The sequence below is a fragment of the Capra hircus genome, chromosome 17 (assembly GCF_001704415.2).
Source record: "Capra hircus breed San Clemente chromosome 17, ASM170441v1, whole genome shotgun sequence".
Lineage (NCBI taxonomy): Eukaryota > Metazoa > Chordata > Mammalia > Artiodactyla > Bovidae > Capra > Capra hircus.
Window position 1 is genome coordinate 5,781,557 of NC_030824.1, and position 20,824 is coordinate 5,802,380.

Consider the following 20,824-nt stretch of genomic DNA (forward strand, 5'->3'; position numbering starts at 1 on the left):
CTCGGCTGCAAAGCCTGTTCTCCTTCCACCCGGAATGTTCCCCCAGCTCACTTAGGTCTGAGCTCAAATGTCGCCTCCTCAGAGTGGAGTTCCCTGACCACCACCCCATCACCCTGCATCCTTGAATCCCGCTTTCTTCTCCTTAACCTTGGCCACCTCCTGACGTTACGGTCAAACTTGCTCACTTATGTTCGGGCTCTGTCATAGAAGGTGAGCTCCGTGAGGGCGGGACTTTTGTTCGGTTCTCTGCTGTGACCTCAGGCCTTGAACAGGGCCTGGCATTTGTCGAATACGTTAAAGAAAACAGAGACAGACAGAGAGACGGAGCGGGGATGATGGACAGGTGGATGGGCAAGGAGAAGGATGGATGGGTGAGAGGGTGGCCGCAAGGGTGGCTGCATGGATGGATGGATGGAGGGAGGGGTGGATGGATCAATGGATGAATGAATAGCGGATGGAAGGATGGAGGGAAGGACGATCCGCAGGAACAGAAAGAAAGATGAGCAGGTAGAAGGAAGGATGGATAAACCAATGGACAGAAGAAAACAGAGAAATACGGAAGGAAGACTGGAAGGATGGACGGATGGACAGACTGCCAGATGGAGACACAGGCGGACAGACACGATATCAGGGCTCAGCTGCTGAGAACCGGGGGCTTGGAGTGGGAGCACAGCTCCCAGCCGTCCCACGGGGCGCTCAGAACCTTCCCCCGCAGCCTCCCTCGCCCTGCCCCTCCCCGGCTCCACCCCGGGCCCGCCCCCTCATGCAGTGACACGGAGGAGCATGGCAGGTGGGGGGCCGGCCCCAGGCTTTATTGAGCAGATTCGGGAGAAGGGTGGCCCAGCAGGCCCTCACCCCGGCCCTGGAGCCTCCTCTTCTTGCCTTTGCTGCCCCCCGGTGCGGGCCTGGGCCACTGGGGCCCGGGCGCCCTTCAGCTGCTGAGGAACACGCCTCGCTTGTGCCACTTCTGGTCGCGGATGCGGCGCACGGACTGCAGCTGCGGCTGGTTCGCGTCCCACTCGTTCCAGTGGCGGTACTCGCCCCGCTCGAACACGTACTGGCGCCCACGGTAGCCCGGGAACTCGTAGCCAACCCACCTGCAGGGAGGCGAGGTCAGCGTGAGAAGCCTCCGGGCTCTCGCCTCCCAGCCAGACCCAGTCTTTGAAAACCAGCCCCTGAGCCTGCTCTCCACCTGGGCGAATCCTTCCTTGGCTTCCCAGTGCCCTGGGGATGAATGCAAACTCCTAGCCCTGCTCACAAACGAGACTCTAGCCTTGCCTCTCATTCTTCCTTCATACCCCACACTCCAGCCCGTCTCAGCCTCTCCCTGAACCCACATGTCTGAGCCTTTACACCTGCTGTTCCTTCTGCCTGGAATGCTGTTCCTTGCCTCATCCTCATTTCATTCCCTCTTTCACAGCAACATTTACCTATCAATTTGGACATCTCCTCCTCCAGAGAGCCCTTCCTGATTGCCCCAGGCTAAACCAAGTACCTCATCAGGACCCCCAGAGCCCCTGCATGTCCCCCATCACAGTTCTGATGGCTACGAACTGTGAATAGCTGTTTCCTGGTCTGTTTCCCTATTAAACTGTGAATTTACCAAGGGATGAATTATGGGACTTGTGTAGTTCTTATTGCCCCCGTACCCTACACACAGCAGACGCTCAGTGAAAAGTTGTTGAATACAGTATTATCAGGAAGAGGTGGCACCTCTCGAGGCCCAACCCCAGGTTACAAGCCCGCAAGTGAGATGTAGTTGCCTAGACAAAGGGAGAGTGACCCTAAGATTGCATTAACAGAGATATTAAGCCTAGAAGGAGGGAGGAGAAGAGCCTGTTCTCCAATGTACCACTTATGCCACCCCTACATACATGCTGGGTCTCCTGGTGAGAAGGACAAAGACTGTGAAAAGGGGGAAAACAAATCTGAACTCCAAAGTCTAGGGGAGTTCAGATTTCACTTGGTTAAAACAAAACAAAACAAAACAAAACTGTCTCTAAGTCGAGGCTTCCTGGAAATCCAATGGTACAGGAATCCAAGCAGGTGGACATTCAAATCATGGGGGCTTTGAGCAAGGCTGGTATAGGGGCCCTGACTCGAATGAAGGGCCTTCAGACCCCGGGGGAGCCGGAAATGCCAGCTATGTACTAAACCGTGAACAGAGATTCCGTTTGGAGCCCGAGGCATGGGAACTGGAGGACAGGGCAGGGCAAGGGTGGGGCAGGGTCCCTTACGTCCCGTTGATGGCCCGGACGCTCGCCACTCGGTCCTGGAAGCCGTGAGCCCAGAGGCTGGGCACGTCATCGTCCACTATCTCCATCTTGCGGCCGCCGAAAGCCGGGTTCTCAAAGAGATGCAGTTTGTGATCCGGGCCATCCTGGGGGCAAGACCATGGGATGAACCGGCTGCTCCCATGCCCAGGACAGAGGGCCCAGGAGGCTCCAGCAAAGGCTCAAGGCACCGCAGAGTAACACCCACCCCCAGAGCTGGTCTCCTTAGGACTTCCAGAGCCAGAGAGCCGTGAAACTGAGAGAGGAGGCTTTCAGGTCTGGTTAAACCTCGTCATTTAGCAGATAGGGACACCGAGGCACGGAGAAGGAGGCAGGAAACCAGACTCACTCTTGTAGAAACATCCCCGCTTTATGAAAGCAGATTCTGAGTCGGTCTACCTGGCCTTTCTCCTCCCATCCCCCCTCCAAGGAGCATCAGTCATTGTGAGCAGGAGGAAGGGCGGGACTAGCCGCTGGCCTGAGTCAGCAGGTGGGAGGGAAGAGCCACCAGGCACCAGGTCTCTTTCAGGTGTTGGAGAAACACAGCGGAAGGACTTGAGCTGATTTGCAGTTACTTTCTGAAGCTATTTACCGGGCTGTATGGGTTCGACTGGACCACGTGGCTCCCGATTTTAATAAGGCCACAGAGGGACATGCCAGTGACCTGCTGGCTAAGGCAAGATATGAATCCTGGCCTCCTGACCCGCAGCTCAGTGCCCATTCAGTAGCCCACTTCTTGTCCCCCCAAAACCACTCAGATCAGAAATAACGAGGGCTCTCCCCGGGCCAGGTCCATGCCAGCCGAGCCCTTGGCTGAGCTCGTGAAAGGAGCCTGCCAGAAGCGCCCAGCATGTCTGGCTTCCAGGGGCTGTACTCACAATGTGCAGGGGCCGGAGGGACAGGAGGCTGTCGCTGTGGTGACTGTTGGACCAGGCATCCCAGCGAGGGTAGTCCCCCTTCTCCAGGACGTACTGCTCCCCGCGGAAGGCCCTGCGCTCAAATGCCAGCCACCTGCAGGAGGAAGGAGGGCTGGGTCACTCATCTCTGCTGCCCTGGGGGTGGGGAGGACCCATGTCTAGGGAGGGGGGTGGTGCCCAAGAGCTGCTGACCTTTGACCCTGCCCCTTTCCTCCGACCCTAGTCCTGGTATTGAGGGAGTTACTAGAACTTACTAGGAGCTGAGACTCGGAGCCAGAAAACCAGCCTGGGAAAGAGCATTGAAATCGGTTTTAGGTGCAGCCTCCGTATAGACTGCTCAGAAACGTTTCCAGCAGCAGGCCTGGCACACAGTAAGGATTCCATCGCCAGCTCCTCCTCTTTCTCCTTCCTTATTCCTCCCCCTCCTCCTCCTCTAATTCCTCTATTAGATTGTTATTCTTATTATTACAGTTATATCTCTCTGTCCATTTTCACAAAAACTCTTAAGTCCATATGCTTATTATTCCCATTTGACAGATGAGAAAACAGAGGCCCAGAGGGTGAAGCACCTCACCCAAGTGGTTAGTACCACAGCCTGGACTTTTCATCTGAATAATTCGGGGTCCAGCAGGGGACTCCTGCCTACTAGGTGGATGTGGACAGAACAGTCAACCACTTTGGCCTCAGTTTCCTTACCTGTCAAGGGGGCAGCGGTGAGGATTTAGGGGTATTGTTGCTGTTGTTTAGTCACTCAGTTGTGCCTGACTCTTTGCGACCCTATAGACTGCAGCCTGCCAGGCTCCTCTGTCCATGGGATTTCCCAGGAAGAATACTAGTTGCCATTTCCTTCTCCAGGGGATCTTCCCACCCCAGGGATCGAACCTGAGTCTCCTGCATTGGCAGGCAGAGTCCTTACCACTGAGCCATTCCAGGATATCAAGCACATTAGAACTTAGATGTTATCATCGCTATTAAAGTCATCAGTATTAGACCTCACTAGCTGGGCACTGAGCCGGGCGCGTGTCTTCCTCTGTCCTCTCTGCACAATGCTCTGCTACTGACCCCAGAGATGGGGAGCTGGAAGGAGTCCAAGAGAATCACTGTTCAATGCTCCCATTTACAGGTGGGAAGACTGAGGCCAGATATGGGGAGGGAGTTGCCTAAGGCCCCACAGCAGATTGAGAGCTTGCTCCTGGCCCTCCCGACTCCCAGAGGACTCAGGGTTGGGAGGAGGGCTGTGGGTCCGGGTACTCACGGGCCCGACTCCACCTGGATGGAGCCCACCTTCTCCAGCAGGCTTTCCGTCAGATTGGGGCACTCGGCTGTGAGCTCGCACCTCTTGCCCTGGAAGTTCTCCATTTCGTACACGATCACCTAGAAGCGCAGCCTCCTGAGCATCGCATCGGGGCCGGGCTCCCAATCCCAGCCCGTGTCCTGCCTCGGAGGGCCTTGGAGGCAGGTACCACCCCCTGCTCCAACAGCTCTGCCTGGAACAGGCCTGAAGCCAGCAGCGCCGCGGGCTTGCCCTGCCCCCTGGTGGCCACAGAGGGCAACGCCTCCAGTTCAGTTCAGTCGAGTCACTCAGTCGTGTCCGACTCTTTGCGACCCCTGAACGGTTTTATGAAGACCTACAAGACCTTTTAGAACTAACACTAAAAAAAAAGATGTCCTTTTCATTATAGGGGACTGGAATGCAAAAGTAGGAAGTCAAGAAACGTCTCCAGGAACCCCATTAATCCAGGGGACTGCAAGCTGGGTGTCTGGCCAAAAACGGCAAAGCGAAATGTCCAAAATGACTGGAGGGAGGACTCTAGAGAAACGACGCTGCTGTGGTCAGGAGGGGCTGTGGGCCCCCTTCTACGCTTTTTGAGAGAAGCCGAAATCTGTTACTGCCTTAATGTGACATGTCTCCATTTTGAAAGTCCTGGGCAGCACAAACACAACTCCAGCTTGCACTAGCTAAACTTCACCTGCCCCTGTGCCCGCGAGGAAGGGGCTGCCAAGGCAGAGGTGGGTTTTGCCTCCTTCACCCGCTTAAAAGCACTAACTGTCTCTGTAGCGGGTCTCTGGGGAACATCAGCTCCAGTCCTTTTACACAACGGTCAAGGGGGGCTCAGAAAGGGTTCGGGGCTGCACAGCAGGTTAGGTGGAGGTACTGGATTCAGTAAGCCTGCCAGCGCTTCTCTCATAAGCAGTGATGAAGGCTGGCAGTGATGCCCCCTTCTCCAGTGGGGGGATAGCTGGGGGTCCACAGGGTGAGGCTGATTCACCCACGAATCAGGCGCAGAGCCAGGCAAGCCTCTGTGCTGCTCTTCTCCTCCCGGTGCCCCCCAGTCTGGTCAAAGACCCCACTTACTTCCTTCGTCAATCCATCCTGGGACCACACGTTAAATTAAAGCCACCGGGATAGCTTAGAAAGGGCGGAAAGAGCCCACAAATGCCAGCTCTTGGATTTCTCTGTTTGCTGGCTGTGATAATGGCACCGACGTTTGACCCTCCCTGAGAAGCATGAATGCCGTCCCCAGGTTAAAGGTGGGGCTGCTGAGGTCCAGGGAGGCCCAGGGACTGGACCGAACTCAGGCAGGAGGGTCAGCGCCGTGTCTCCTGAAAGCCCCGTCGACACTGGCAGTGTGGGTGTGACCAGGTCCCCCGTGCAGACGAGGACACAGAAGAGGCAAGAGTGGGCAGAGAGGGGAGATGCCCTCCTGCTCCCGGCTGGCAGGAAGGGCTGCTGCTGCTTTCTGGAGAGAGGCTGCCCGGCCGGGAGGCGGGCCCCGAGGACCATGGGCAGCCCTGGGCCCAGGGCCCCCTGGGACCGCTCCCTGACCCCCGTACCTTGTAGCTGCCCCCGAGGCCGCCATGGCTCTTCCCGGCCGCAGCCTGCTCCGGTGCGCTGTGCTGCTCTGCCATCTCCGCGGGAACCCCTGTGGCTTCGATCAAAGCAAACGGTCACCAGGTGCGCCTGGGGGGGAAACCCAGGTGCCTGGAGTTGAAGATAAGCTCCAGAACTCGGCCGCCTCTGAGACCTGGGATGTGGTCGGTGCTCACAACCAACCTGCTGTCATTTAGCAAGCATCCCACCAAGCATCTGCTGTGGCCCACAGGGCCTGGGACAGTCAGGGGAGGTGGATACCCATTTTACAGGCGGAAATCCCTAGGCCCAGGGAGGCGGGGCTGGGATGGGGCTCCAAAGCCCGTGCCCTTCCCCCTCCCCCAGAGCTTAGGGGGGACACTACGCCTCCAGACTCTGCTCAGGGGTTGGGGGGCGGGCCTCGGGGAGCCTCCTCCGCTAGGATCACTCCCACCTCCGCCCCCAGGCAGTAGGCTTCCATTCACCGATTCCTTATTTTGCCAAAAATTCCAAGAGAACCCAGTCGTTCCCTTGCCCTGGGCTCGGTGATTGAAACAGGAGACCACGGACTAGTGGGAAACAGATGGACAGACGTCTAGAGAAAGCAAGATGCTGGAGAGCAGGCCCTGGGACACCCGCTCAGCTTCTGTTTTCATCCCACACGCGTTTACAGAGCACTCACCGTATAGCAGCCACTTAGAGACCCAGATGCAGACAGACAGACAGATGGCACCCCTCCATCCCTAGGGATGGTGCCACACACCACTGGACCTGAGTTCTTACATGGAAGGATCTGCCTGATGCCAAACACCCAGACGCACAGGACTGTTCTGTTTATAAACACACCCACAAGTGCACACACACGCACACACAGGCTCCCATGGTTTTCCTGGGAGCGGGCGGGCTGCGTGGCCCTTATACTCAGGCGATGCTGTCTGCCGGCCTGTGTCCAGCCTCATCAAAAAGCGGGGCCTGGAAATGGGGCCAGGTCAGGGAGGACTCTCAGCAGAGGGCCCGGCCCCCCACTTTACCCACTCCCCTTCCTCAGCGGTTCTCAGTCTCTGCAGGGGCCCTGCCCTGAGCTCACACCCCAGGGCTCGCCCTGTCAGACACCGGCTGGCTCCGGCCGTCACGTGGACCCCCGGCTGGTGTGGGGGGCCGGCCATGCACGTCCCCTCCCCTGGAAGCCGCCCAGGGCTGGGCCGGCCTCCCCGTCCCCGCACCCTCGGAGTGCACCTGTTGCCGTCGCCGTGAGGAGAGAGGGGGCCGGCGCCGTCTGCAGACTCAGTCCACTGCCGCCAGGACTGCCCTATTTATGGGCGCTTTCTGACAGCCCAGCACATCCCGGCTTGCTGAGGCAGCGCCCTGTCCGCCCGATTCCGTGCGCGCCACTTCACCTCAATAGCAGGCCTGGGGAGGCCCCCGGGCCTGTGTCCTCAGCCGTGGTCTCTGATGACTTCCTGGGGGCAGGTGGGCCGCGCCAGCCTCCCGGGGAGCCCTGCAGCACCAAGCTCTCAGTGCCCCCAACTTCCTTGCTCTGGCTTCTCAGTGCCAGCATCTTCTTTTTGGGGTGGGTGACACCCTCGGAATGGCTCCAGTTCTTAAAGCGCCAGGCCCTAGAATTTCTCAATTTTCCCCTGTGTCATGGGGCCTAAAATTTAAGTCCGATCACCCTGAACATCCCCTCCAAGGTGGGTGTAAATCCACCCACACATTTCCATGAGACGTGGTAACAGACCCAACAAAGATGCCTTTTCTACAGACGACAGTGATCATTTACGGGAGACCTACTATGTCCACGGCGCTGGGCCAGCTTCATGAGCAGTGTGTTCAGTCCTCATGCAGCTCTCTGGAGGGGAGGAACTGTGACTGCCACTTTATAGAGGGGGAGACAGTTCAGAGAGGTGAAGTCACTTAGCCAGGGTCACACAGCAGACAGGAGGCGGAGGGGCTGGTCTTCTCCAGGGTCCAGCTCTCAGCCTCAATAGGTATAAAGACGATCATGACAGTCACTTTATTTATGACCAAAAACTTAGATCCATGCATTTTGTGTGAGTGTCTAACAAAGTATAATTTCACCTGTGACAGCTACAGAATTTCCTGTTTTCAAAAGTTTGCTTCAAGCCACTTTGCTTTTATGAAAGACCTACATTAGTACCCGTTTTCTCCAACAGAAAGAAATCTAGAGGACTTCTGCTTTTATGAAAAAAGGCGAAAAGCCACAGTTGCATTCAGCCTTAATTTTATAACGAGCCGTTATAGAAGCAGGGTGAGCCCCAAGCAGCGACTGGCGCCACCAAGTGTCTTCCGTGGGAATTACACTCAGCATCACAGCGTCAGGTGGCCATGGCTTTGAACCGTGTCTGTGTCTGTCTGCTCTTTCTCTCCATTTCTTTGGCGCATCTGTGAGCGAGCTGTGTCCACAGGTAACCACTGTTTCAATGTACGCCACTGCAGCTTAACAAAGATTTCAGAGGAGCGCTCTACTCTAAGATAGACGAGAGGAACTTGTATTCAGTGGTTACTGAAGCAATAAAATAAATGACGGGGCAAAGGAGTGAATTGTTAAGCTGAGGGTTTTCTTTAGCTGTTGCTTGTTTTTGGCTAAAACCCTCAAGTCACCATAAACCCCAGCATCCCCAGAGAGGTGGGTGACAGCGGGGCTCTAGAACCCGGTGGATCTGTGTGACCTTGGGGGAGTGAACGAAGGTCACAGCCACGGGCTCATCTGCTAGTGGAGAAGCTTCTCTCTCCTCGAGCCACGGGAGCAAAACAGGGAAGCCTCACTTTCTTAATCACTGAGGATCCTGCCCACTGCTGACAATTCAGACCAAGGGGCTGCTTCCTTCTGGCGCTCGTGCAGAGCAGAGTAGGTCTCAGCCCCTTAACCTGAGATGCAGCTGGCACCCGCTGGGGACATCAGGGGTGACAGAGGCGGGGACGGCCCAGCAGGCTTGATTCCCCCTGACCGCCCCCCCCCATCAGCTCCTTTAGGGTCCTGAAGACGCAGGTGCCCAGATCTCGAATGCTGCACGTCTTTAAGCTAAAGTTCTCGGTCTTGGCGCTTTTGCCAAGCGGGACTGAATTATTCTTCGTGACGGGGCAGGAGGGCTGTCCTGGGCAGTGGGGGATGTTTATCAGCATCCCTGGCCTCCTCTCACTACATGCCAGGAGCACACCCTCCCCTCCTTATGATAATTTAAGACAACCCCTGTCATTTTGCCAGATGTTGTGCAGACAAGCTGAGTCCACCTGGGGCCACTGCCTTTAACTTCTGCCAGCTCATATCACCCTCACCACCTCTATTCTGGAGGAGCGTGGGGGTCCAGAGACACCCCACAGCCAGGAGGAAGCAGAGTCGGGGACTCAAGCCCACGTCGAATGGAGATCCGGCTCTGCCTCCATCCCGCCCCTGTTCCCAGGACCCCTGCTGTGCCCTCCTGCAGCCAGGCCCCCCAGACTGGCCCCCCTCAGCGCGGTGGAGGGACTGACTCAGCTGGGGACAGGCAAGCATGCGTGGGGGAGTCCATTCATTCACACACCGACACGCTGAGGTCTCTAGGGCAGCTCGCGTCAAAGCTTTATTTGCTGTTTCCAGAGTCTGAATGTGACATCTTTGTACATGCAAAAGGTCATTGTGTTTTAGGGCAGTCGACCAGACTCCCAACTGCTCTGCTGTGCGTATGAAATCTCTTTACAGTTACAAAATAGAAAAGCACTTGTAGGCATCCGATACTCTGAGAGGTCCGGGAGGCCCCGTTGGTTTTGACGGTAAAAATATAGTTTTTTTTTCTTTCTGGATGAATTCTCAGTCACATGATTAGAGACGTCCTTTCTGGGATTGAATAAAGTGCCGGTCGACCGCCTTCCGTTCAAACCTCCTGGAGCCCGTGAATTCGTAAGGCAACCGCGAGGACACCAGCTGGCAGGACGCTTCAACTTTCCTGCACACAGGACTCAAGTTCCTTTTCGATCATGACTCAAGTATTGGAGGAAGGGACCCAGGAGAAAGGTCAGGAAAATACAATGGTGTAGGTATATATATATCTTTACTGCCCCCATCTTACAGAGCATTCTAAGGATCATAGTCACAGGGGAAGTATAAGGACTTGGAGGATACTGATATGACTCAATGCAGTACAAAATATTTCCCGTAACACAATGGGTGACTTTTACGAGCCCCGTATTTACAGGATCTATAAGGCGGTATGGAACGAGATAATTCTTTCACACAACTGGCACTATACATATATTTTTCTTAAACAGGCACGCCGCCACCAGAGATGGTTAAGCAGGTGCCAGGCTGATTCATGAGATGGTGTGGTGCCAGGTGTGAGGGTGGCAAGGGGATTCAGAGAGGACGATGGGGAGGGGCTGAGGGGCGGCCTTGCCAGAAATCTCAGGCTGACTTTCCAAGAACCTGACTTCCTGGTCCTCCCCTCCCTGCAGAAGCCAACCCACACAAAGAACGAGATCTCTAGAGGGGTGATGGGGGCGAGGGGGCAAAGGAGACACAGACTGGCCAGGGCCCAGCACGTTTGTGCCTACTGGCTTTCTACGTGGTTCTGCGTTTCCAGACCCTCGCCTTGCCCAGAATCCCAACACGGTGGCACCTGGTGGCTCTCAGCACGGGACTCAGATCCACCACTCCCTAAGGGGGCGGAGCCCAGGGTGGATCCCCATCCAGGTGGAGTGGGTCCCTCCTACCCCATGGCATCACAATGCCATGGGGCTTATTTTTTCTTTTTCTTTCACTTTTCTGTTTCAACACAGGCCAAAAGAGGAAACACACAGTCTGACTATAGCAACGCCACGGCTGAAATAGGAGGGAGGGGCAATTCCCAGCGGAAAGGGCCTTCCTCCCCATTCCCCACAGACCTCACCCTGCAATGCTGGTTCACACAGAGGCCACCATCGTCCAGCTTCCTGTATTAAGGGAAGGACCACAGGGATGGGGGAGGAGGAGGAGGGAGGCTCTCCTTGGGTGGGATGCCATCTTCCACGAAGGAGTCACCTGGACGCCAACGTTTCAGTTTGGAGAAGATCCGACCACACGTCTGTGGGGCTTTAATCACGCCTGGCTCCTGGGCAGTCTGTGGGCATCGCGAAGCAAAACATAAATGGACAAGGTGGTTAGCAGCACCGGGCAGAAGCAGCTGAGCTCTCCTTCGGGGAAACCATGCCTCAGGGTTTTCCAAATCACCTGCACAGCCTCTGAGGCTGAGGGCCTCGGTCGTTGGGCCCACGTCTATTCCAACACCAAGAGCTGGCCTCACTTCTCCCCGGGAAGCACGGAAGAAAGAGCTGAAAGCATGCAGCCTGGCTGGTCCCCTGCAAAACCTCCCCATCTGACTGTCCTCTCCCCAAATCCCAGGCAACTGGAGGTTGTCGGGGCCGCGTCGCTCAAAGCCCCCAACATCCTAAACACTGGTGGGGGGACATCTCTTCCACCGGAGATTCTCAGGTGGCACTGAGGGGTTTTCCACCACACTGACTCTTGAGGCCTTGCCGTGGAATTTCTTAGGCAAGAGTGTGAAGAGGGGGATCAACTGGAGGGTAAAGTGATATGGACTTCTCAGAAGAGCAGCTGTCAAAATGCTGATGTGCAAAGCCGGTGGGGAGAGGGAAGTGGGGAGAGAGAGAGAGAAAGAGAGAGAGATTATACTTAAAAAAAATCACCTATCTAGCCATCTTATTTTGGATGCATTCTGTATAAAACTGTCATTTAAAGAACGCCAAAGGCCCAGGCGAGGAGGTCTCAATGAGTGCAGGCGACTTGACTGCAGACGAATGGTTAAGGCATTATTCAGTCCGTTGAAAAGGAGATGGGTTTCCAAAGGCGGCTCCAGGAGAATTCAAGAAACCAGCATACTTACAACCCCCTGCGTGGCCCCGGAGGGCTCACCCCACTTAGAAAGAGGAGAAGTGAAAGAACCCACTGGCCCAGCTGGCTGTCTGCAGAGGCTCCCAGCAGAGCATCGGTTGCTGGAGATGTCACTGTACGGATCGCGGCCGGAGCCGGAGGTCCTGGGAGCGTGTTGAGCTGGTGGCTCCTGACCCAGTGAGACTGTCTGCTCTGCGGCGGAGGGATGAGGCTGCTGCAGTCAGTTTCAAGGGGTGGACTTTGCTCGTCCTCATCACCAAGGAATTAAATGGAGTTTTATTTCCAGTCCAGGAGTGGGAGGTTAGGTCGACGATCTCCAGGTCAGTCTCGTTTTCAAGGATTCCAGGTCAGTATCATTTTCAAGGGTTTTTTTCTTTCCTTTAGGGTAAACTTGGGCTGAAACACGACTGACTGAGAACTGAGCCTTTTTGCCTGGTGGGTGCTGACCGAACATAGCAGGTCACTCCCTGCTGCCTAAGATGCAACCAAGGTGCCTCCCCACCTTGAGAAAGATGGAAAGACCGTTGCCAAGAAAAGGGGCCAGGGTCAGAGCGCACTAGGAGTGGCTTTTAAAGGGGACCTGTTGACCTGGAAAGTCACAACATCAAAACTGAAATAAAAGGTGAACTGGGTCTTTAAAAGAAAAAAAGAAAAAGCAACTGACGTGGATCCTGAAAGGATTAAATCCCCAAATGGCCAAAGAGAACGGACTGACTGCAAACTCGAGGGATGAAGAGAATACAGACTATGGTCAAGCAGGACCAAACCTCCAGACACAGATGCACAAAGCTGCCGGGCGACAGGCTCCAGCCACCGCCCGTCCAGTGGCCGGAGCTCAACCAACAGGACTCGGGGGGGAGGGGCCCCCCTCCACCTGGGTCACTGTCCACTGTGCTGAGCCACAACCCCTCTCTGGCCCAGGTGTTGGTCTTAACCCAGAACAACGGGATTGGTCTCCATCCTCCAAAAGAGGGAAGAGGTGGTGAAGGGAGATAAGAGAGGAAGAAGAGTTGAGGAGACGACAGAGACTGAAGGAGGGAGGGGGTGGCTGGGGGGAGGGAGGCGTGTTTTGACACCATCTGCGAAGAATGGATTTCTCCAAGCGAGACTCAGCAAGCTCAGCCCCAGCGCCCCCCAGCGGTCACGGGCTGCACTGTGAACTGCCCAGGTATCCTTCTCTCAGGCGGGCGGCTCCCGGGCAAGGTTGGCACAAAGTTTATGGCGACTCCAGACGTGGCGGGTGGGGTGACCATCTCTGGGCTGTATGTATGCTGGAGCCTCGGGCCTAAGAGGCGGAGGAGGCTGGTGTGGAGAAACTTCCACCAAAAAAAAAAAAAAACCAAACAAGAGGACAGAGCAGACCCTAGAGGTCTTGGAGATTCCTGGGAACGAGCTTAGAGTTGGCGAGCAAAAAGAGGCCCGTCAAGGCTGCACTTGGTCACCTAGCATCCGGCAGGTCTGTCCGGAGTCCCTGGACTGGGGGTTGGGGGGAGTGGAGGGACTCCCCTCCAGAGAAGGGCTTTCAGCAAGACTCTCCCTTCCTGCGTTGGGACCTAGAAAAAGCACCTGATCCTCGAGAACTAGGGGGCTGGGGGGGGGAGGGAGGGTATGGAGAGGTGAGAGCGAACAAAAAGGACCCCGCATTCGCCGGCGCCCTGAGGCCAACGGGGCGTGGTTCTTCCCACGCCAGCAGCTCAGGTCGCACTCAGAAAATGACTTTGCCAGAAAGACTCCAGGGGCTCGGGAGGGAAAGGCACTGCCGTTTGGGCCGCAGGTTTGGGAAGCCTTGGGAGCGAAGGTCGCCCCACAGGAGCTCAGAGCTCTCCAGGAAGGAACCAGGAAAATGCGCACAAGGGTGAGAATGACACTCTTTTACAAAGCTTGGGGGCGGGGAGAAGATAACCTGAGATGATCCAATACCCGCACGCCTCTCCTCCTGTTCTGTAGCGTGAAAAGACACATACGCACTGAATTGCAGAGAAAGTTGGTGAGATTATTGCTTTATCGCCTTCTGAAGCACACAGAACGTGAGGAAGGAGCCCACGGGCTGGCCCTGCACACAGCCCCACTGCGGGGACACACAGACTTGAAGGAACCACGGCAAGGGTGCTTACAGGTGGGGGCTGCTGACTGCTTTGAGAGGGAGAAGGAATTCGCCAAAGGAGCAGCCGAGACCACCCCACCCTCCACCCCCAGCCTGGTGGCACTGCCCTGGGCCACTGGTTACAGCAGGAAATGAATGCTTTCATCTTCCTTGGAAATGTCATTTTGAAAAAGATCGGTCCTGGGGTGAGGGGGGGAAGAGGCGCTTTCGTGATTCAGAACCCAGGGGAGCCGGTCCAGCCTTTATATCCATGGTCCTGGAGCTTTGCAGGAGTCTAAAAATGCGTAGAAATGCACATCTTTGTTTTAAGAAAAAAAATCCCCCAAAACCAAAACCATCAGCATGGACATTTCTGGATCGCCCAGTCTCTTCTCCAGCCTGAAGCGCTGTCTGCAGAGAGGGTGCACGGGCTTGTGAAAGATGAGCCTTCCTCCCTGATCCATCAGGGGAGCTTGCAGGGGACGGGCACTGAGACGCCTTCTCCATGGACCGATAGACTGACCGACCGACCGGCCAACCGGAGGGACCAGGCGTGTGCAGGAAGCGACGGCAGCAGCGGGACCTCGTCTTCAGGTTCGGACAGTTAAGGCTTGTTCATTAGACATGGCGGTGTCCCCTGTCTGGAGAGGACAGGTGTCAGAAGGGGGGAAGTGAGACCCCACTTCTCCCAGCATCGAGCCCGCAAAGCTTTCCTGGTGCTCCCCAAGACGCCACCGCAACTAGCCATGGGCCAGGAGAGATGACTTTGGTTTTTGTTTTTTTGGTTTTTTTTGAGAAATGGGATGAAGAAGGCGGCAGGTGGCCAGATATGATGGAATGAGCCTGCAGTTCAGGATCAGGTCAGGGTGCCAGCTTTGGTGCCCTCATATGGATCGCTGCAGGCCTGACTGAGATATCATGGGTACAGCACTGAACGCTGAACAGACACAGGCTCTTATCCCCTCTCCAAAACCCTAGAGCACAGGTTTACAGGAGGATCAGAGATACTTTTGGAGTTTAGTGTGTGTGTGTGTGTGTGTGTGTGTGTGTTCAGTGGCTTCCTTCGTATCTGACTCTCTAGTGACCCCATGGACTGTAGCCCACCAAGCTCCTCCGTCCACGGGGTTCTCCAGGCAAGTATACTGGAGCAGGTTGCCGTGCCCTCCCCCAGGGGATCTTCCAGACCCAGGGACTGAATCTGCATCTCTTAAGTGCCCTGCATTGGCAGGCAGGTTCTTTACCACTGGCACCACCTGGGAAGCCTCGTGCAGACTGTACAGGAATGTAGAAATTGGGGGCAGTGTGGAAAAAGCTGATTTTGATGTCATTTTATGAAGTGGGGCTGAGATTCGGTGAGAAAGGCTGGCCGAGGGCATAAGACGAGAGTCCTGCCTGTCCCTCCCATCCCAGGCCGCCCAGCAGCGTGGTTTTCCCCAAGCGGCAGCAGACCACGGCCCTCATCTTCCCAGGAACCCAGGACACCCTCACCCACGTCTTCCCTTCTCCTTCCAAGGAACAGCACTCTAAGTCTCCAAGCCTTTGCTTGCCGGCCCAAGTTCCCTGCTCCTCGGGTTGCAGGCTCTGCCTGAGTACCCACTCCGGGGCCCCCATACCTGCTCAAGCTTGATTCTCATACAGGCTTTGTCTCTTCTTGGATTTCAGCTCCTTCAGCCACTGGGGAGAGGGCTCTTCCGACCTGAAACCACAAAGTCGCCGGGAGTCAGGTGCCAGCCTGAGTGAGGGCTGGGCCTGCGGGCAGGGCTGTGTGGGACCCAGGCCTCCTGCTGCTGTGCCAGGGTGGGAGGGCTGAGCCACCTACGCGGGTGGCAAAGATGCCCAGGTCCATGTGATTGAGACAGGAACTAACCAAGGCGCCCCCAAGTTCCCAAATGGGGAACGTTCAATACATCGTGGTATGTCCATTCTATGAAACCACCTGCAGCAGAAACTCATGCTCACATAAATTATTTCCATCCATCCGTCACCCAAATACCCATCCATCCATCCATCTCTACCCATGCAAATGCTTGTGAAAATTCTTGGCTAGGCCACAGTACCCGGCTGCTCAGTCAGCTAGATGCTTCTGTGAAGGTATTTTTTTTTTTTTTAAGATGAGGTCAGTATTAAAACCAGTGGTCTCTGAATAAAGCAGATTATTCTCCATAACATGGTGGGCCCCATCCTATCAGCTGAAGGCTTTAACTGAAAAAGACCGACCTCCCCAGAAGAAGGGGGAACTCAGAAAAGATACTGCCTTTGGGACTTGAACTGCAACACTGGCTTTTCCCCAGGTCTCCAGCCTGCCCGCCTGGCCTGTAGATTTCAGAACTTGTCAGCCTCTGTAATCATGAAAGCCCATTCCTTAAAATAAATCCTTCTGTCTCTTTCTCTCTATTTTCCAATGTATACATGTTAATGGGATGTTTCTTTGGAGAACCCTGACTAGTACAATGCCTGTAAGATATAGATAGATTAGATAGGCCTTGTGTTTACCAAATAATTAACAATAATTGTTTGGGGGAGGTACAATCTGTTTCAGCTTTTTCTAAAATTGAAGAATACACATCCAGAAAGCACTCAGGTCACAAGTTCATTTTCCCCAAGTGAACACACTTGAGTCATCACCGTCTGAATGACAACACTTTTGAGTGTTTTATTTTTTACTTTCTTCTTTACGTATCTTTTTTTGTCCTCAGAATGGTTTGTCATGAGAACACATCACTTGAACAAAAACGATGAAGTGAAATAAAAACTCTTGAAACATTTTTAAAGGAAAGAGAGATCACACTTATGAAGATTTTGATGGGCATGGGAAAACCATCATGTGAAACATATAACCGGAAAAGAAGCTGTGTGTAGTGTACACTGTAATCTCGACTACATTTAAAAGCCACGGAGGGAGAAAAGCCCAGATTTCACCATGGTCATCTTTGAGTGGGGGGTGAAGGGGGGCGGCAGTGGTGTGAGATCTTGGCTGGTTTTCTTTCCTGCTTTATATGCATTTTATATTTGCTACAGTTCCTACGGTGAGCGTGCATGACTTTTATAATCAAACACATGTGCACGTGAGACCTGACTTCTGTTGGTCTCAGAGAGAGCTCCCAATCCCACAGTCCTGGAGGGCTTGGGGACATTGGTGATTTGGCTGGGGGTGGGGTGGGGGTCTGCAAGGAAGAAGAGGTCCCCTGGGCAGGAAGGGGTCTGAGTAGCCCCCAAGCAAGCCTCCTGGTGGAGGCTCAGGACCAGGGGGCCCCTAGTCTGGGGGCCCCTCCAGCCCTCGAGAAACCCTGGCACCCTTAGCTGACTCCAGGGCGATTCCGGCATCCCCAGAGCAAGAGAGAGGCACTGTCTCGGGACTTCCCTGGCGGTCCAGTGGTTAAGACTCTGCGCTCCCAACGCAGGGGCCAGGGTCTGAGCCTTGGTCAGGGAACTAAGATCCCATGTGCCACAACTTAGAGCTCACAAGCTGGGACTAAATATCCCGTGTGCCACAACCAAGACCTGGAGCAGCCAAGTAAATAAATACTTTTCAAAAGAGAGCGAGCCACCGTCTCTGCCTCCGCCTTGTCGCCCTCTCTCGTCCTCTTGACCTCTGCTTCCCACGGCCCACTCCACACGCCAATATCATGCACTGCCCACAGCACCCAGTTCTGCTGGGCCTCTGGGCCTTTGCACGTGACTGGCTGCCTCTTTTGTCTCATGACCCAGCTCGGGCACCCCTTCTCTTGGAAGCCTTTCCCACACCCTTCCTCAAGTCTGGGTTCTGAACCCTTCTTCTGTCTTCCTCTATCACTAAGGGCAGATACAAAGGTAAATAGTAAGTAACTCTGACTTTGCAGGTTACAGGGTGTCTGTGTCAACACGTCAAGCCGGTAGTTGCATCAGGAAGGCAACTGTGGACAACCCTTCCATAATGGCTCTGTGCCAATAAAACTTTATTAACAAACACAGACAGTGGGCTGAATGTGACCCACAGCTGGCCAACCCCTGTTCTGTCGTGGCTCTTGTATGACAATAACGGTACCACGAGTAAGCCCTAACTTTTAGGTGCCAGCCACACTCTCACCTCTCATCCTTCTCCATGCTAGAGGGCAGCACACGACTGCCCAGCGCCCCAGGCTGGAAGGGAGACTTGGGGGTCTTGGGCTGGGGGGCCCAGCCAGAAGTCTCACTGGGGCTGTCTGCCTCTGGCCTCTTGTGCAGCTGAGCCTGGGGAGAGAAGACAGGGGTGAAGTCTGTTAGCTGCCTTTGGCCTGGGGAAGGATCCCATCCTACCTGAACGTGGAGGCTAAGAAAAACCAGAGGCCAGTTCGGTAGTCCAAGAGGCCACCCGTGACCATCGGGGTCAAACCACCATCAGAAATTCACATCACCACCACCACGAGTGGTGTCCTCATCACAGGCCCCTCCGACCCCTCTAGTTTCCCGAGAACCCCACGACGGAGACAGGAGTTCATCTATGGCCACCGACCAGGTCTTCTAAGCTCCTTGCTCACGTGCATGTGAATCGGTAGGGTTTCTGACTATCAGATTTGTGGGCGAAAAAGGCCATCATTTTTGGAGGACATGGAGGGAATGGGGTGGCTTGGAAGGGTGGGCTCAGACAGAATTCCTCTGGGGGCCGGGGCTATGATGGTGGCAGATGGCATTTGTCCCCAAGGGTAACACTGGCACAGACCCCAGGTGCAGTGGTCGTCACCATCACCACCAGCAGCCTGGCAGCCTGTGCACTGGGCTCTGGACTCTACTGGGCTTAAGCTCCAGGATACGCGTTTCCAGGGTGGAGGCTGGCTTTCTGTATTTTATACAGGAGTAGCCTAAAGGTCAAAGGTCGAAGAGTTTGCCGGGGCTTTCCAAAGTGGGATCTGCCTGAGGGCTGCCCAGTGCCGACTCCGGAACTCATTTGAGAAAAAGCCCAATAGCCTCCACAGGGCCTCTGCCCCCTCCTGTAAGCAGGGCCTGTCCCTGTCCCTGCCTCTGGCAAGGCAAGGGGGAGAGCGGCGAGGGAGGGAGGGAGGCAGGTGAGAAGCATGGGCCTGTCTGTTTCGCGGCCGCGGCGGCGCACAGCTCTGGGTGCGAGGTCCAGTACCTTCAGTGCAGCCGGGTCCACACCGGGAAACACAGGCATCCTCTGAGGTCTGCAGACGGGCGTCCTCTCAGCCCTGGGGGTCCTCTCCTCCTCATCTGACTCTTCCTTTCTCGGGGATTTCTCCTCTGTTGCAAAGAAAGGGTACTGAAGTCAACGGCAGCGACCGTTCTGAGATTCCAGCTGTCTGTCTACAGAGCAAGCCCAACTCCTTAGCCAGGAATCGCACTGTTCTCCATGAACTGGCCCTGCCTTTCCAGCAAGACTGCTGCTAGTCCCGGCTCAGGCAAGGCTGAACTGCTTAGAGAGACTCCTTGACATCCCCCGGCCCGGCCACACCCACGGAACACTCTTTCCACATCTCTGACCTCTTTGATCCCGTTGCTGTTTTCACCCAGAATACCTTTCCCTAGCAAATTCCTATCTGTTCTTTAAGATCCAGCTTACGTTTTGACATGGAATGCAGACGAGGAAGCCCTTAGAGGAAAACCTATAGCCGTGAATAATGGATCAGAAACCCCAAAAGACTGGTAATGAATGAACTGGTCTTTCAACTCGAGAATCTAGACGAAAAGGCCAGCCAAGAAACCTGCAGAGAGGATAAGGGTGACTCCAATAATGATCAAAGCGGATACAGTGGAATCCTAAAGTTGTGTCTCAGTCCCTTACAACCTGTGGAGCCCCAATTAACAGAGCATCCGCAAAAACTGTTCCCACTTAGCTTCTAGCCAGCTCGGCATAATGAGAAATCAGTTTCTTGTGTTACTGTGCTCCGAGGTCCTGCAGTCCTCAAAGTCAGAAAGCTATTCCCAGGGTTTACCCTAACTCCTTCCTGCTAGCCAGCGCGCGGCCCGCGGAGGAGGAGAGGGGGCGTACCCGTGGAGTCCCGGAACATCCACGAGCTGTCGGCCTCCTCCTCCCAGGCGGACCTGCCGTCCGGCTCGCTGGTGCGGCTGCGCCGGAGCGAGTGGGCGGTGGGAGCCCGGCGGCGGCTCCTCTTGCTGAGCTGCACCCGGGTCTTGAGGGCACTTGAGTCGAGCACTGAGGTTTGCTGTGGGGGTGGCAGGGAAGAAGAGGGAAAAGATGAAGCTCCGGAGACATAAAGGGAGGGCACCACCCCTGGGAGGGGTGCGTGGCTGCGCCGATAGACACAAGATGCTATTTAAGGGGGCACGTGGACCAGCATTTCTGCATTCTCCTACGAACCTAAGGCCTCAAACCTACGTTCCTTGTGAAGGATACCACGTAGGCTGATTCTAAGAATCAAATGAACCGGGCGTGCCCCACGCAGTGCCTGGCACATTGTGGGCACATAATGCAAACGCTGCCCCCTCTCCTGGTGACATCATCCGAGCAGGTGAGCTAGAGCAGTACATTAACGGGGAGCTCAATACACATTTGTTTGTTTGTTGAATGAATAACTGAATACATCCTCTTAACTAAATCCTTACAGAGATCTTACTCCACACAGGGTCCATGAGCTGAGATTCTCAACTTGGTCCTTCCTCTACCCACAGTAATTCAGGGGGCAGGTAGGAGCTGGTGGAGCAACCTTCTAAGCACCAGGCATTTGTTTCAAGCAGCAGGCTCTGAGCAGAGGCGGGGGGAGAGTCAGTGATGGTTTCCAAGATCATTACCTTTCCTGCTGGAAGGGCTGGGGGAGGGGTTGAGGAAGACCACCCTGGTGAGCCCAGCAAGGAGGTGGGACAGCTGTGGCTCAGTGATCCCCC

General features: G+C 55.2%; 2 protein-coding genes across 2 annotated transcripts in view; both read right to left on the reverse strand.

The window, feature by feature from the left end:
* CRYBB3 (crystallin beta B3) lies at window positions 785-7,321 on the reverse strand. Its single transcript, XM_018061272.1, has 6 exons — window positions 7,278-7,321; window positions 6,026-6,114; window positions 4,446-4,564; window positions 3,152-3,284; window positions 2,238-2,380; window positions 785-1,097 (listed from the first exon to the last, which is right to left on the reverse strand). The coding sequence occupies exons 2-6, from the start codon at window positions 6,098-6,100 to the stop codon at window positions 932-934; spliced, it is 636 nt and encodes a 211-aa protein (XP_017916761.1). The 5' UTR covers window positions 6,101-6,114; window positions 7,278-7,321; the 3' UTR covers window positions 785-931.
* KIAA1671 (KIAA1671 ortholog) overlaps window positions 9,597-20,824 on the reverse strand; it is a 133,376-nt gene continuing 122,148 nt past the window's right edge. The window contains exons 8-12 of the mRNA XM_018061072.1: window positions 19,971-20,145; window positions 19,098-19,222; window positions 18,075-18,217; window positions 15,622-15,704; window positions 9,597-14,649 (exon numbers count right to left, since the gene is read on the reverse strand). Of these exons, the coding sequence (XP_017916561.1) occupies window positions 15,626-15,704; window positions 18,075-18,217; window positions 19,098-19,222; window positions 19,971-20,145 (522 nt within the window). The 3' untranslated portion in view covers window positions 9,597-14,649; window positions 15,622-15,625. The remainder of the gene's footprint in view (window positions 14,650-15,621; window positions 15,705-18,074; window positions 18,218-19,097; window positions 19,223-19,970; window positions 20,146-20,824) is intronic.

What these genes read in the sequence shown, in the direction of transcription:
- CRYBB3 (XM_018061272.1), bottom strand. Translation starts at nt 6,100, where the DNA reads ATGGCAGAGCAGCACAGCGCACCGGAGCAGGCTGCGGCCGGGAAGAGC. An exon ending in GCCTCGGGGGCAGCTACAAG is followed by an intron (nt 4,565 to 6,025) that starts GTACGGGGGTCA and finishes CTGCGCTTCTAG; the next exon opens with GTGATCGTGTACGAAATGGA. An exon ending in ATCCAGGTGGAGTCGGGCCC is followed by an intron (nt 3,285 to 4,445) that starts GTGAGTACCCGG and finishes TTCCTCCTGCAG; the next exon opens with GTGGCTGGCATTTGAGCGCA.